Genomic DNA, 14,946 nt, shown 5'->3' with positions numbered 1-14,946 from the left:
AGTAAGCACTCTCTACATTACTGATAGATAAGTAAGCACTGTCTCTACATTACTGATAGATAAGTAAGCACTCTCTACATTACTGATAGATAAGTAAGCACTGTCTCTACATTACTGATAGATAAAAAGCACTGTCTCTACATTACTGATAGATAAGCTATAATGTGGTTTTGACCTCTGACCTGAGAATGAGGATACGGTTGGTTTTTAGGAAACAGATACAGGACTGTATTGTCAACAAGAGCTATTTTATTAATAATTAGTTATACAACAGGTTTCTAGTAATAAAAACCCCACTACATTAAAATCATAAGTTATTGGTTTCTTGTAATAAAAACCCACAACATTAAGATCATTAGTTATTGGTTTCTTGTAATAAAAACCCCACTACATTAAAATCATAAGTTATTGGTTTCTTGTAATAAAAACCCACAACATTAAGATCATAAGTTATTGGTTTCTTGTAATAAAAACCCTCTACATTAAAATCATAAGTTTCACTCTTTTGTGTGACTCCTTCGGAGCATATTCCTCACTGACATTCCCTTTCAATTTGATTGTCTTTCCTAAGTCAGATTTGGAGAGATTATGAATTCTAATGCTGTCAACTTAACCATACAAATGCTACAGGCTTCATGATATATATAAAACAATATACTCTTATCTTATCCACGATATATATACATATATGTATATAAAACAATATACTCTTATGTTATCCACGATATATATACATACAGCGTATATGTATATGTATATAAAACAATATACTCTTACCTAGTGCTATTGCTTTCTTCTCCTCAAATTGCTGTGTGTCTGTGATTAACTTATAACTGTAATCAAGAGAAATGACTTCATTTGTATATTGTATTCAACACTTTTCATTCATGCACATTTTTGATGAAATAAACAGCACTCTAGATATCTGTTCTGTGATCGTGGTAGTTTAATGTTTTGAAATATTTTCACTGATCTTTAGGACTTATTTTTTTAAATGTGGAATAAATGTGGAACTCAAATTGCTGCTTTTTCTAATGGAGAACAGTTGGGGAACTATGTTTCATTACTACTACTACAAATAGATATTTTAAAATATGAAGTAGAAACCAATCTGTAGTAATCTTGATGCCGGAGCATGCTTACTAAACAGAAATTGTTCCAGTTTTACTTACCTATTCTAACCTCTGACCTTTGAACTCTGCCAACCTTACCTGTGATTATTTCAGCCAATGAGCAGCCTGCTACTAACAAAGGACGAAGCACAGGGACATTGAGCACAAGTTTTTCATCGTTCACACGTAAAATGGGCTCACGGCCTAAGACCCTGAGTATGGGTCAGAGCCAGAAAATTTACAAGTCCTCCAGTGTTCCCATGAACCTCGAAACCGACATCTCTCCAGGTGAATTGTGGGAACTCTCTTATGATTGGATACAGGCTTCCTTGTTTTTCAGATCCTCATTTCCATTGTTTTGCTTTTTGAATTTTTTCGTTTCATCCAGGTGGAGATATCGATATTTGTTGATATTTTTGTATTAATGAATCCTACTTGTCTCCCTGTAGAAGCCTTTTGTGTGGTGATTTTGTTGATATTTTTGTTTCGCTTTTGTTAAGTTATCCTGTAGATGAACCAAAATTATTTTATCTAATTTTAAACGGATTAGACAGTGTTTATTGATATTTTCTGTGGACTTAATTACTTGACAATTCAAAATTTAAAAATATCTCGAACAAGAAACAACCAATATTTCTTATTTGGTGTACCCAATTCCTCTTTTCTGAACATTGAGAAATTTTGACAAATTGTTATACATTTGTTATACATTTTAATTTTATTATGCACAATATTTTGTTTTCACATTTTACCTATACAAGGCTTGCAGATGCATCAGAGAACATGTATTCTTATTGAATTTTCCTGTAACTCGAAAATCACGAAAACTGTCAAAAAGCGTCAATTACATCGTAGATTTCTTATTTCCTTATTTTATTAATTTTCACTACAGAGAAATGGAATACTGTGCCAAAATCTATATTATCAGCAACAGGTAAAAACTGCTAATATTGTATGGTTTTCGACACACACACCATTTCACGAAGTCTATGTCATATTTTTCTCCCTGTCAACATGTAAACATCCTCTCGTAACCTATATAACCACACACAGTCCATCCTCAGTTTGATACGGCTGCACATCCTGTTGTATTTTCATTTTGCAGAAACAATTTTAACAAAATGAATATTATGCTTTGTATAAACTGAATTGAACTGTGATTACTATTATCATTATTTACTTTGTACGTAGGAATTTTCAAGGTTCGGGTTCTTATTTGATGTCATAACTAAAGTCAGATCTGTCATTCTGCTCTGTTATGATTGCCTGTCTACCGTGTACAGTTGTGGTGACATGACTATTATGATTCTACAGACTCGCATTTCTCACTGTCCCAGCTTTGATTCTGAAAAAAGTCCCAAAAACAAGTAAAAGATCTTGAATGAAACAAAATTTCTGATCGAATGAGCAGACAAAGTGTTGAAGTGTATTATTCTATGAAGATTTCTACAAAATTTCGGATTAGTTTGATGTCTGTTTTGAAAGGTGTTTTTTGCTATTTCTCAAACCAAAATTACCTTCACCCCTAATTTGATCATAGTTTCTCAGACTTTTGTGTTTGTACGGATTTCTGTAGAACTTTTGATCAAGCAGTTGATCACCAAATTTGATTGTTCTAATTAAGTATAGAAATTATATTGTTTGAGAAGAGCTAAAATAAGCTTATGTTGAATTCGGTTCAGAAATCCTGCTTCCTTCCTTTCCTGGTTGCTAGGAAATATAACAGCTTTTAGCAGAAATAACTTAAATAGGTGCTTTTATTCCATCTCTGGATTCAGCAGCTTCTACAATATACTGCTAGCATTGTATTACAGTTGTCATCTGGTTTCTGGCAAAAATCAGAAGATTTTGTGGCGAAACTTTGTTGTATTTGACAAATGTATAAAATACTTGTATGTTAACACATTGATCTGTTCATAAATGTAATTGGCTTATTTCTATGAAATAAAAAAAAACGGACATTAAGATCTATTGAAAATACATGTGTATTGATTTATATTATATAGAGTACATATACGGATGTTACCGTTCACCCAGTACCTATTTTCGTGCCCCACAGCGAGCCCCCAGTACCCACAAAAGAAACGAGGATCGTCGGCAAGTCTATCACAAGTGGAAGACTCGGTGTTTCGTTCCACCCCATCACCGGCCAGCCTTGCTCGGATGGACACGCGTAATCGGTCTATGGACAATAGTCCCATGGCCTACACGCCTGATGATGCCGACTCTGCCAACGGCAGTGTGTCACAGTTTGCCACCCTGCCGCGGGCACGCAAGAAAGGCAAGAAGGCGGCCAAAGAGGTTAGGGATGATCTCTCTTCTTTCAGCTGTAGTGTATTAAAATTATTGCCTGAAATATGAACAGAACTTGGTACAAATCTTAGATTTGTCGAAAATTAAGTTAAAATTTAAATCAAAATTATTGCCTGAAATATGAACAGTACTTGGTACAAATCTTAGATTTGTCGAAAATTAAGTTAAAATTAGAATTTGTGTAAAGAGTTAGGATATGAATTGGTTTTTCATCCAATAACTATTTATTAATTAATCATTTTTATCAGTAAAATATAAGAAATTATCAATATTTTATTGAAAATTATATCGCCAGAAATGTAGTTGCTTCTATCAAGTATAAATTTGTATGATCGGTATGACAGGAACAGGATTATGAATACCAGATCGGGGAACTTCAGAGCCAGCTCTCCAAGAAAGACACCATGTGTAACTACTGTGCAAGTAAACTAGATGTCCATATAGGTAAGTGACCAGTCCGCCCATTGATCGGACATAAAATCATATCCTCTCTCGCTGTGGCATCTCGCCTGTAAACATACACGTATATAATCTGGGTTTCTCCCAAATCAAAAAAACCCTGTGCACTTCCATGCAGGTTAATGAGATTAATTGATATAAGTTTAAATTTTGTTTCATTATTAGTGCTCCACCGGACCTTGGCTGTAGTTTGTGTTATGTTCATTGTTCTGCACCTTGTCTTGTCTCTCCTCTATCTACACTACACTCGGGGCCGCGGTGGCCGAGTGGTTAAGGTGTCCCGACACTTTATCACTAGCCCTCCACCTCTGGGTTGCGAGTTCAAAACCTACGTGGGGCAGTTGCCAGGTACTGACCGTAGGTCGGTGGTTTTTCTCTGGGTACTCCGGCTTTCCTCTGGCTCCAAAACCTGGCACGTCCTTAAATGACCCTGGCTGTTAATAGGACGTTAAACAAAAACAAACAAACAAACACTACACTCCTTGTCACTGTAACTTAATACTTAGTGTACGGGCTCACCTGGGTGAGGTCAATAGTAGATCACTGTGACCTACATCAAAGTAAAAGTTTGTCTGGGCTACATCTCCAGGGTTAGCACGGGCCTTGAGAAAGTCTTGAATTTCACCTTGGGCCTTGAAAAGCCTTGAATTTCACCTTGGGCCTTGAAAAGCCTTGAAAATTGGTTTACAGCCTTGAAAAAGCCTTGAGTATTAAGGTTTCATTAGGTAAGTGAAACCCTGACCACTGATCATTTGGATTCAACTTTGTCCATGTCGCCTCCCCTACAGACGTTAATAATTACCAGGTCAAGTTGTATTTTGATCAAGTGGATAGTTATAAGTTGCCTTTTTGTTCTCTTGTTCCTTCTCAAGATGACTTAGATGACAGGTAAAATGGGCCTTGAATATTTAATTAAGACATTGAAAAAGCCTTGAAAAGGCCTTGAATTTGGTTTGACAAAATCCGTATGAACCCTGATTCTCATCCTTGTCACTGTAACTTAATCCTTGGAGTTTGGCCTCACCTGGGTGAGGCTGTAACTTAATACTTAGAGTACGGCCCACTTGGGTGAGGAGGTACCAATAGTAGATCACTGTGACCTACATCAAAGTAGAAGTTGGTCTGGACTACATTTCATCCTTGTCACTGTAACTTGGTGTTTGTGGTATTGAATGACCTAGCAGTAGGTGAGGCAATGTTAAATGTACCAGATCATTCTCAACATCATCAGGAATTTTACCTGAGGTTTTGTTTACCTGTTTACAGCCCGACTCCAGCATGAGCTACTTCAGCAGGATATACAGGGAGAAGACGAAATCCTCCTAGCCATCGCAGGTATCAAACAGGTCAGTCTCATAATGGTTTATTTAACACTAATAATCATCATGTTTAATTGCATCTTAAAAAAAAAAAAAAATTAATTTTAAACGAACATTAATGTTTGATTATTGCAATCCAGAACTAGACTCAGAAATATAACCATATTTGGTAACCACATTCACCAAACGCCACCTACTTCCTGTTTCAATGAAATATGGCTGCCGCCATGGCCTTACGCTTCAAATGATTTACTTGCAAAAATATCTTCATTTTATTTAATAGTTTTACCGAGAATGTTAAAATATATTCAGTAGATGTTTTTCAACATGCATACAATATGAGAAATGCATATCGCTAGCGAAATGTGAAGACTAAATGAACCTGAACTTTGCGAATCAACTCCAGGTCAATATATTTAGGTAAACAAAGATTGCGCAGGCACATTCATCGTGCTTGTAATAAATTATCAGAAAATGTTGGTGAACCGAGACGACTCCAGCAATTAACGTCTGACAGTTAGATACTAAAACGTTTATCAGAGTACTGTCTTTCCACATATATTGTTAAAGTGTGTGGTGTATTCCTAGCAATTAAATGTACACTGAGAAGATTTTTAAATCACAAAAAAGGGCTGTCAAGATTAACAAGAGGCCCATGGGGCATGTATCGCCCACCTGGTTGGATTTGACCAAAAGTCAAAATAATGTTCATGTTCAATTCGTTAATATGTAGCTTTATATGGTTAGGGTGTGGGGATCTCAACTGCTTTAACGACATAACGAAGTCCAGACTATCTAAGGGTCTGAAAGACCTCAAGGATTATTTTTACAACATGATTATGTTTAAAGAAACTAAGTCCCTTAGGGTGGGGAAAGATCCTTGGGCCTATTTTTACATCAGAATTGTGTTTATCCGTTAACCTCCAGTGATGCTATACATGGTTATGGAATTGAGGGTCACAGCAACCATTTATGCAAAATCTAAAATCCATTCATAACTTTGACAAGTAGTGATTTAAAGGAATTGCCTCTATTTCCCCAGTTGGGCCCCGCCCCTTTAGTCCCTTTGGGATCATAGTCACCATTTACACAAAATCTGTTCCCCTTCCCCCAAGGATATTTCTGACCAAAATAATTTCAAATCAATTAATAACTGTATTACTATTATTACCTCTATTTCCCCTATTGGGCCCCGCCCCTCTGGCCCCTTGGGAGTCAGAGTCACCACTTATGCAAAATCTCTTTCCCTTCCCCCAAGCATTTTTCTGGCTAAATTGGGTTCAAATCCATTCATAACTTTATGACAAGTAGTGATTTAAAGGAATTACCTCTACTTTCCCTATTGGGCCCTGCCCATTTGGCCCCTCGGGGGTCAGAGTCACCAATTATGCAAAATCTGTTCCCCTTCCCCCAAGGATGTTTCTGACAAAATTAGGTTAAAATCCCTTCATAACTTTATGACTAGTAGCAATTTAAAGGAATTACCTCTATTTCCCCTATTGGGCCCCGCCCCTCTGGCCCCTTGGGGGTCAGAGTCACAATTTATGCAAAATCTGTTTCCCTTCTCCCAGGATGTTTCTGACCAAATTTGGTTAAAATCCACTAAATATTTTATGACTAGTAGCGATTTAAAGCAAATGTTGACGGACGGACGACGGACGCCGCGCCATGGCATAAGCTCACCGGACCTTCGGTCCAGGTGAGCTAATAACCATCAAACATATTTAATTCCTTCTTGTACTCTTTCCAACAGCCTCAGATTGTTGCCTTTATCTGAATTTTATGAGTTTTCCGGGTAGGTCACTCTGACCTACATTTTGACCTTTGACCTACATCAAAGAAAAAGTTTGCTTGGGCCCTATCTCTTACACTAATGGTCACTGGAACTTCATACTTAGGTCATGGGCTCACGTAGGTGAAGTGGTGTGCCATGTACCAAATATAGGTCACTCGATCTGACCTTCATATTGACCTTTGACCTACTTCTAAGAAAAATTTTACCTGGGCCTCATCTGCTGCTCTTCTTATCACTTGAGCTTCTTACTTGGGGTATACAGTACGTAGGTTCATCTTATTTGTGGTTTACCTTTTACTTGTATTGAAGTTTTGAAAGTGTTTGCTAAGATAAGTTATAGTTCAGAATTCATTCACATTAATAACACACAAAAAAAAACCTTTGTGAATACAAATATAAGCATTTAACTGTCACCAGATGATGGTAGGTACAATGTAAATAGTCATTTTGAATACAATTTAGGTGACATATATATTCATGTCGCCCTACTAGCATCTGGTTACAGTTTGATGTTTAAATAACGAAATTCAGATCATTTTAATGGATTACAATGATCAAATTTTGTAATTAATGTTTGGTTGTATAGTTTTGGATTTTGACTTTTGATGTCAATGTTGTATGTTGTAGGTACGCGACGTTCTGAAAGGAACGTTAAAGTTCTCGCAGACCCTGATCGAGGAGGACAACATCCAGATCACGGAAAATCATTACATGGAGGAACCACCATCAACCTCACCAGAGTCAGACTTGGAAAAAAAGTTATTGTCTGAAGACAAACACCAGGGAACGAAAAGGGGTAGTAAAGGGAAAATGTTTTACATGAGCAGTGAGGAAAATTCGGAAGCTGCAGATTCACCAACAGATGGCGCTGTGAACAGATTCATCAATAAGGATGTGGAACTATGTGACTATAGAATTAATCGAGGAAAATCGAACACTTTTACGGAAGGAAATCGAACAAATTGTGTTGAAAATAGAAGTAGCAGGTCGGCGAGTATGCCGATTCGTAGCCCAAATCCTCTGTACAGAGGGGAGTCCTCTGAGGATGATTTCGTATCCTGATCCGGTTGTTGTAGGAGCTTTAAAATTAGAAAATATGTAGAAAATTACGCCAATAAGTATATATTGACATATATATAGGAGTTTGACTGAAATAATTTGATGTAGATTTCATAAAAAAATATGTACAGTTTATTTATTTATTTCATGTGTATACATGTACATTTGTTATATACAATGTATATAAAAGTAATATAAGCTTAGTATAGTTAATAGTAAACTATCAATACCAGAGACTGGTATCCACAAGTCATTCCTGTTCAAATTCCTAGTGTTGTAATAGCTATATACAGATAAAGTTGAATTCAAATAAACGTTTAGCTGTTGTAGTAGGATTTCATACCCAATACTGCCATTCCAAGTACCACAAGTAAAAAATTTAACTGGTAAAGATTCAGGGCAATATCTAAATATTGATATTTCCTCTGGCGAAAAAACACACAGTTGTCTTGTACAAATACTGCCTTTTGCATCAGATACCAAATTGTTCAATACTGTATGTAAATTTGAACAAGAATGTTCAGTAAAATATTGTGTATGTGGTTCTGAAATTGAAAGATTATACTCATTATTGTCTTATCTTATGGATATTTATTCTATGTTGTCAGAAGGAGCTGCGATAGCTCAGACGGTTAGAGAGTCAGCCACATAGTCTCTGGTGAGGGGGGTCGCGATAGCTCAGACGGTTAGAGAGTTGGCCATGTAACCTCAAGTGAGGGGGTCGCGATAGCTCAGACGGTTAGAGAGTTGGCCATGTAACCTCAAGTGAGGGGGTCGCGATAGCTCAAACGGTTAGAGAGTCGGCCACGTAACCTCTGGTGAGGGGGTCGTGATAGCTCAGTCGGTTAGAGAGTCGAGCATGTAACCTCAAGTGAGGGGGTCGCGATAGCTCAGACGGTTAGAGAGTCGGCCATGTAACCTCAAGTGAGGGGGTCACAATAGCTCAGTCGGTTAGAGAGTCGGCCACGTAACCTTAGGTGAAGGGGTCGTGATAGCTCAGTCGATTAGTGAGTCCGCCACGAAACCTCTGGTGAGGGGGGTCGTGATAGCTCAGTCAATTAGAGAGTCCGCCACGTAACCTCTGGTGAGGGAGGTCGCGATAGTTCAGTCGATTAGAGTGTCGGCCACGTAACCTCAGGTGAGGGGGTCGTGATAGCTCAGGCGATTAGAGTGTCGGCCACGTAACCTCAGGTGAGGGGGGTCATGATAGCTCAGTCGATTAGAGTGTCGGCCACGTAACCTCAGGTGAGGGGGTCGTGATAGCTCAGGCGATTAGAGTGTCGGCCACGTAACCTCAGGTGAGGGGGGTCATGATAGCTCAGTCGATTAGAGTGTCGGCCACGTAACCTTAGTTGAAGATCCAAGGTGCATGGTTTGATGCTGAACCTACGAGTATCAGCATGTGTTTCTTAGGAAACTGAGAAATGTATTAGTCTGTGCTGTCACAGTTGTGTCCTTAGGCAAGACATTTTACCCTTATTGCTCTGATGGCATGCGACAAGCATCCAGTTGTTGTCTCTTCAGGAATCTTTCCTAAATGTGTTCAGTATTTTGTCATTGTTGACTGATATTGACTATACAGTCGTTAATTATACTCCTAAAACGTAGGGTAAATGTTACTATCGTGTGTCCATATGTCTGTTCATCTCTGATGATTGTCTCTTAATTATCATAATTTCTTGTACTTTATGCGGGTCAACCAAACTTCATGTGCATCTACTTCTATGAGGGGCCGCGGTGGCCAAGTGGTTAAGGTGTCCTGACACTTTATCACTAGCCCTCCACCTCTGGGTTGCGAGTTCGAACCTACGTGGGGCAGTTGCCAGGTACTGATGGTAGGCCGGTGGTTTTTCTCCGGGTACTCCGGCTTTCCTCCACCTCCAAAACCTGGCACGTCCTTAAATGACCCCGACTGTTAATAGGACGTTCAACCAAATATACCAAACCAAACCAAATACTTCTGAGTGTGGAAAAACAGAGGAATGTTGCGGAAGTAGGGTGTATCTTAGTTCTGATGTATCATTGTGTAACAGTGATACACCTGTATACATAAGTGTATAATAGAACCAACATCTTATTGTCTTGATCCAGTATCTATATTGGACCATAACATCGCTATTAATTACTAGACCCCAAGTATTTGTATATATTTATATTATACGTAAATTTTTTTCCTCTAGTACACCTCTTTATAGATTATTTATTTAGCAAGTGATATTTACTGTAACAGAGCTAGAAAATTACTTCCATTTGAACATTGAATGTGAAAAAAATGTTTACTTTCACTTTATATATTAAATATTAAGACGTGTGGTAGAGTTAAATTTGTCTTGTATTTCTGTGTGTGCCAACCTGATCATATGCTGGCTTTAACTGCTGAATGATATTTTCAGTCTTCAGGTTGTTTCATTTCAATCCATTGTTTTGAGAATTGTAATTTTTTTCATGTATACTTCAATCTATTCATCGTTCGTGATAATGTCACTTTAATGTGTACATGTACAGTATATACTTCAAATTAGAGATTATCTTACTGGTATGTGAATTGATTCTTTTTTATTTTAATGTATTTTAGATTGTTGCTATGTATTAAAATAATTTGTTTATTATGAAAAACTTTTCAATGTTTAAAAACCATTACATTATGTATAATGGGCATCAAGCATGATTTCATATGTAATATTTATCATTTCCTTAAAATTGCTTTGTTAGTGGTGTCAATAATTCCCGTCCACTGTGTACTGTTTAAGGGTTCAAAAAGAAAACCTGTAGGAACCAGACAAGTAAATTAGTGTACATGTATATATACATTTACTTACGTATTATGAAACCTGTATTAATCAGACTTTTACCAAGGTGGGTGGTATCATATATATTTTCTGTTTACAAAAAAACCTGTACTGTTAAAAACCTGTATAAACCAGACTTTTACCAAGGTGGGTGGTATCATATATATTTCCTGTTTACAAAAAAACCTGTACTGTTAAAAACCTGTATAAACCAGACTTTTACCAAGGTGGGTGGTATCATATATATTTTCTGTTTAAAAGAAACCTGTACTGTCAAAAACCTGTATAAATCAGTTTTGTATGAAGGTAAAATCCACTTAATGTATTTTTTGTTAAAAAGAAACTTGTATATCAGAACACCTGTATAAAACAGACCAACTAGTTAAAAACATTGATCACAGTGCGTACATCTCTACATACATTAAGCCTGTATAACTAGAAACCTGTGTAAAGCAGACATAACTAGGTCCAAAGATAGATATTTAAGAAACCTGCTGATTAAAATCTTGTTTAAACTGGACCTATATTTATCTCAGTCTAAATTTCTTTTTAATTGAACCTGTGTAATCAAGAAAACCTGTATAAACCAGACCTTTACCTAAGGTCCCACTGTAGACATTTCTATGTAAACTGAACCTGTGTAATCAGAAAACCTGTATAAACCAGACCTTTACTAGGTTCCTCTGTAGACATTTCTATGTAAACTGAACCTGTGTAATCAGAAAACCTGTATAAACCAGACGTCTAGTTTCTGTTGTATATATATTTCTGTACATTTCTAGGTAAACTAAACCTGTCTAATCAGAAAACCTGTATAAACCAGACCTTTACTAGGTTCCTCTGTAGACATTTCTATGTAAACTTAACCTGTGTAATCAGAAAACCTGTATACACCAGACCTTTACTAGGTTCCTCTGTAGACATTTCTATGTAAACTGAACCTGTGTAATCAGAAACCCTGTATAAACCAGACGTCTAATTTCTGTTGTATATATATTTCTGTACATTTCTAGGTAAACTAAACCTGTCTAATCAGAAAACCTTTATAAACCAGACCTTCAAAGGTCCTGTGTAAATATTCCTCTGTAAATAGAAATTTGAACCAATGTGAACTGGAAACTATCTAGTTACACCTGGTTTCTGGGTGTCTTGTCTTCATTATCCAGTCGCCATACACACCTGTCCGAATTGGTCCTCGATCCTTAATGAAGACAGGTTGTAATGAGGCTGTGTGTTAATTATTGGAGTTTATATGTAATTGATATGTACTGTTGTAACCATTATCTGACTTTGTAGTATTTAGATTCTTGTAATATACAAAAAGCTCCTATTGAGATAGTTATGTTGGTTTGTTTATAAATAGAAATGTCAATTACGTAGCCTTTTATAATTTATGGAATATATACAATTGGGATTTTTGAAAATGATTGCTAGCTTTGCTAACAAAACTTTTCCTCACAGGTAAGAATTTATCATAGCTAAATACACCTGTATATTAAAGTTCCACGTTGGGCTTAAAGTTTCTATTGCAGGTTAATTACAAAGTTACAGGTAAACTTTCATCCCAGGTAATTGATTAGTCAAAGATAAGCTTTCATCACAGATAATTATAAAGTTACAGGTATAAAACTTTTATCAAAGGATAATGTTAAAGTTACAGGTATAAAGTTTTTATCAGAGGTAATTAGAAAGTTACAGGTAAACTTTTATCAAAGGTTAATTATATAGTTACAGGTAAGCTTTCATCACAGGTAATTATAAAGCTACAGGTAAGCTTTCATCACGGGTAATTATAGTTACAAGTAAGCTTTCATCACAGGTAATTATTGTTACAAGTAAGCTTTCATCACAGGTAATTATAGTTACAAGTAAGCTTTCATCACAGGTAATTATAATTACAAGTAAGCTTTCATCACAGGTAATTAAGTTATAGGTAAGGCTTCATCACTAGTAATTATAATTTACTGGTAAACTTTCTTCACAGGTAATTATTGAGATTGAAATTGTAAATGAAGTTAATTTTGTTTATTAAAGCTAACTGTTTAATTTAATGACAATGTTATGCAACACTTAAATTTTTCTGTGACTAGAATCATGACAATGTTTTTTTTTCATGTTTCATTTAAATAAAATGGTATTAACTCATAGCTCCTCTAGTGATTTTTGTTTCAATTTAACATATACACTGCCATCCATCAAACACTATACACACTCTTTTGACTTATAGAGGTTAAGTGCATCAGAAACTTCAACTTTAATTTCTTGAAGATTATTAATTTGCCAGTCACAATGACAAATTTTATTGAAACAGCCCGTCTATTACAAAATAACTGTTTTTTAAGATGAACCGAAAGATTACACTCTATGAATGATTCCTTTGAAAATTATTTTGAATCTGTGAATATATGCTATTAATTAATTAAACAAAATTTCTAAATTACATAATATTGAAAAATGTAGCATTTTGGAGATTTGTAAATATTGACCATTAATTAACTATAAAAAATATGATAATAACAAGTTATCAGGCAAAAATTACAGTATTCAGCTATTTCAATAGATCAGATTTACTGAATTTCTAAATGTTTTCTGTTAAGTGTCTAGGAACTTTCGGATAGCAGTGTATAATGTTTATGTTTACCATGTAAACCCTACTGTATGGACACAAATAGTTGTGAGATTGTCTATATAGACTGTATGGACACAAATAGATGTGAGATTGTCTATGTCGGCTATATAGACTGTATGGACACAAATAGTTGTGAGATTGTCTATATAGACTGTATGGACACAAATAGATGTGAGATTGTCTATGTCGGCTATATAGACTGTATGGACACAAATAGTTGTGAGATTGTCTATGTTGACTATATAGACTGTACGGACACAAATAGTTGTGAGATTGTCTATGTTGACTATATAGACTGTACGGACACAAATAGATGTGAGTTTGTCTATGTTGTCTATGTAGACTGTATGGACACAAATAGATGTGAGATTGTCTATGTCGGCTATATAGACTGTATGGACACAAATAGTTGTGAGATTGTCTATGTCGACTATATAGACTGTATGGACACAAATAGTTGTGAGATTGTCTATGTTGTCTATATAGACTGTATGGACACAAATAGATGTGAGATTGTCTATGTTGACTATATAGACTGTATGGACACAAATAGTTGTGAGATTGTCTATATAGACTGTATGGACACAAATAGTTGTGAGATTGTCTATGTTGTCTATATAGACGGTACGGACACAAATAGTTGTGAGATTGTCTATGTTGGCTATATAGACTGTATGGACACAAATAGATGTGAGATTGTCTATGTTGACTATATAGACTGTATGGACACAAATAGATGTGAGATTGTCTATGTTGACTATATAGACTGTATGGACACAAATAGTTGTGAGATTGTCTATGTCGGCTATATAGACTGTATGGACACAAATAGTTGTGAGATTGTCTATATAGACTGTATGGACACAAATAGTTGTGAGATTGTCTATGTTGTCTATATAGACGGTACGGACACAAATAGTTGTGAGATTGTCTATGTTGGCTATATAGACTGTATGGACACAAATAGATGTGAGATTGTCTATGTTGACTATATAGACTGTATGGACACAAATAGTTGTGAGATTGTCTATGTCGGCTATATAGACTGTATGGACACAAATAGTTGTGAGATTGTCTATGTTGTCTATATAGACTGTATGGACACAAATAGTTGTGAGATTGTCTATGTTGTCTATATAGACTGTATGGACACCAATAGATGCGAGATTGTCTATGTTGACTATATAGACTGTACGGACACAAATAGTTGTGAGATTGTCCATGTTGACTATATAGACTGTACGGACACAAATAGATGCGAGATTGTCTATGTTGACTATATAGACTGTATGGACACAAATAGATGTGAGATTGTCTATGTCGGCTATATAGACTGTATGGACACAAATAGTTGTGAGATTGTCTATGTCGGCTATATAGACTGTACGGACACAAATAGTTGTGAGATTGTCTATGTTGTCTATATAGACTATGGATACAAATAGTTGTAAGATTGTCTATGTTGACTATA

General features: G+C 36.0%; 1 protein-coding gene and 1 long non-coding RNA gene across 6 annotated transcripts in view; one reads left to right on the top strand and one right to left on the bottom strand.

Annotated features, from left to right (window-relative positions):
• LOC117322251 (TBC1 domain family member 5-like) overlaps positions 1-10,223 on the top strand; it is a 70,796-nt gene extending 60,573 nt beyond the window's left edge. For 3 of the 5 annotated variants that reach the window (XM_033877054.1, XM_033877052.1, XM_033877055.1), the window contains 5 exons: positions 1,227-1,400; positions 3,172-3,413; positions 3,770-3,869; positions 5,151-5,230; positions 7,626-10,223. In XM_033877054.1, the coding sequence (XP_033732945.1) occupies positions 1,227-1,400; positions 3,172-3,413; positions 3,770-3,869; positions 5,151-5,230; positions 7,626-8,060 (1,031 nt within the window). In that variant the 3' untranslated portion in view covers positions 8,061-10,223. Of the gene's footprint in view, positions 1-1,226; positions 1,401-2,004; positions 2,047-3,171; positions 3,414-3,769; positions 3,870-5,150; positions 5,231-7,625 lie in introns of all 5 variants that reach the window. The other 2 variants (XM_033877051.1, XM_033877053.1) reach the window with 2 other exon arrangements.
• A 978-nt stretch (positions 10,224-11,201) lies between these two features.
• On the bottom strand, positions 11,202-13,543 carry LOC117322254. The gene is made up of 2 exons (XR_004531508.1): positions 11,657-13,543; positions 11,202-11,573 (listed from the first exon to the last, which is right to left on the bottom strand). It is a non-coding gene; the product is annotated as an uncharacterized LOC117322254 (long non-coding RNA).
• Between the last annotated feature and the right edge of the window lie 1,403 nt (positions 13,544-14,946).

Source organism: Pecten maximus, chromosome 2 (genome assembly GCF_902652985.1).
Source record: "Pecten maximus chromosome 2, xPecMax1.1, whole genome shotgun sequence".
NCBI classification, from domain to species: Eukaryota; Metazoa; Mollusca; class Bivalvia; order Pectinida; family Pectinidae; genus Pecten; species Pecten maximus.
This window is presented reverse-complemented; position numbering and strand designations above follow the sequence as displayed.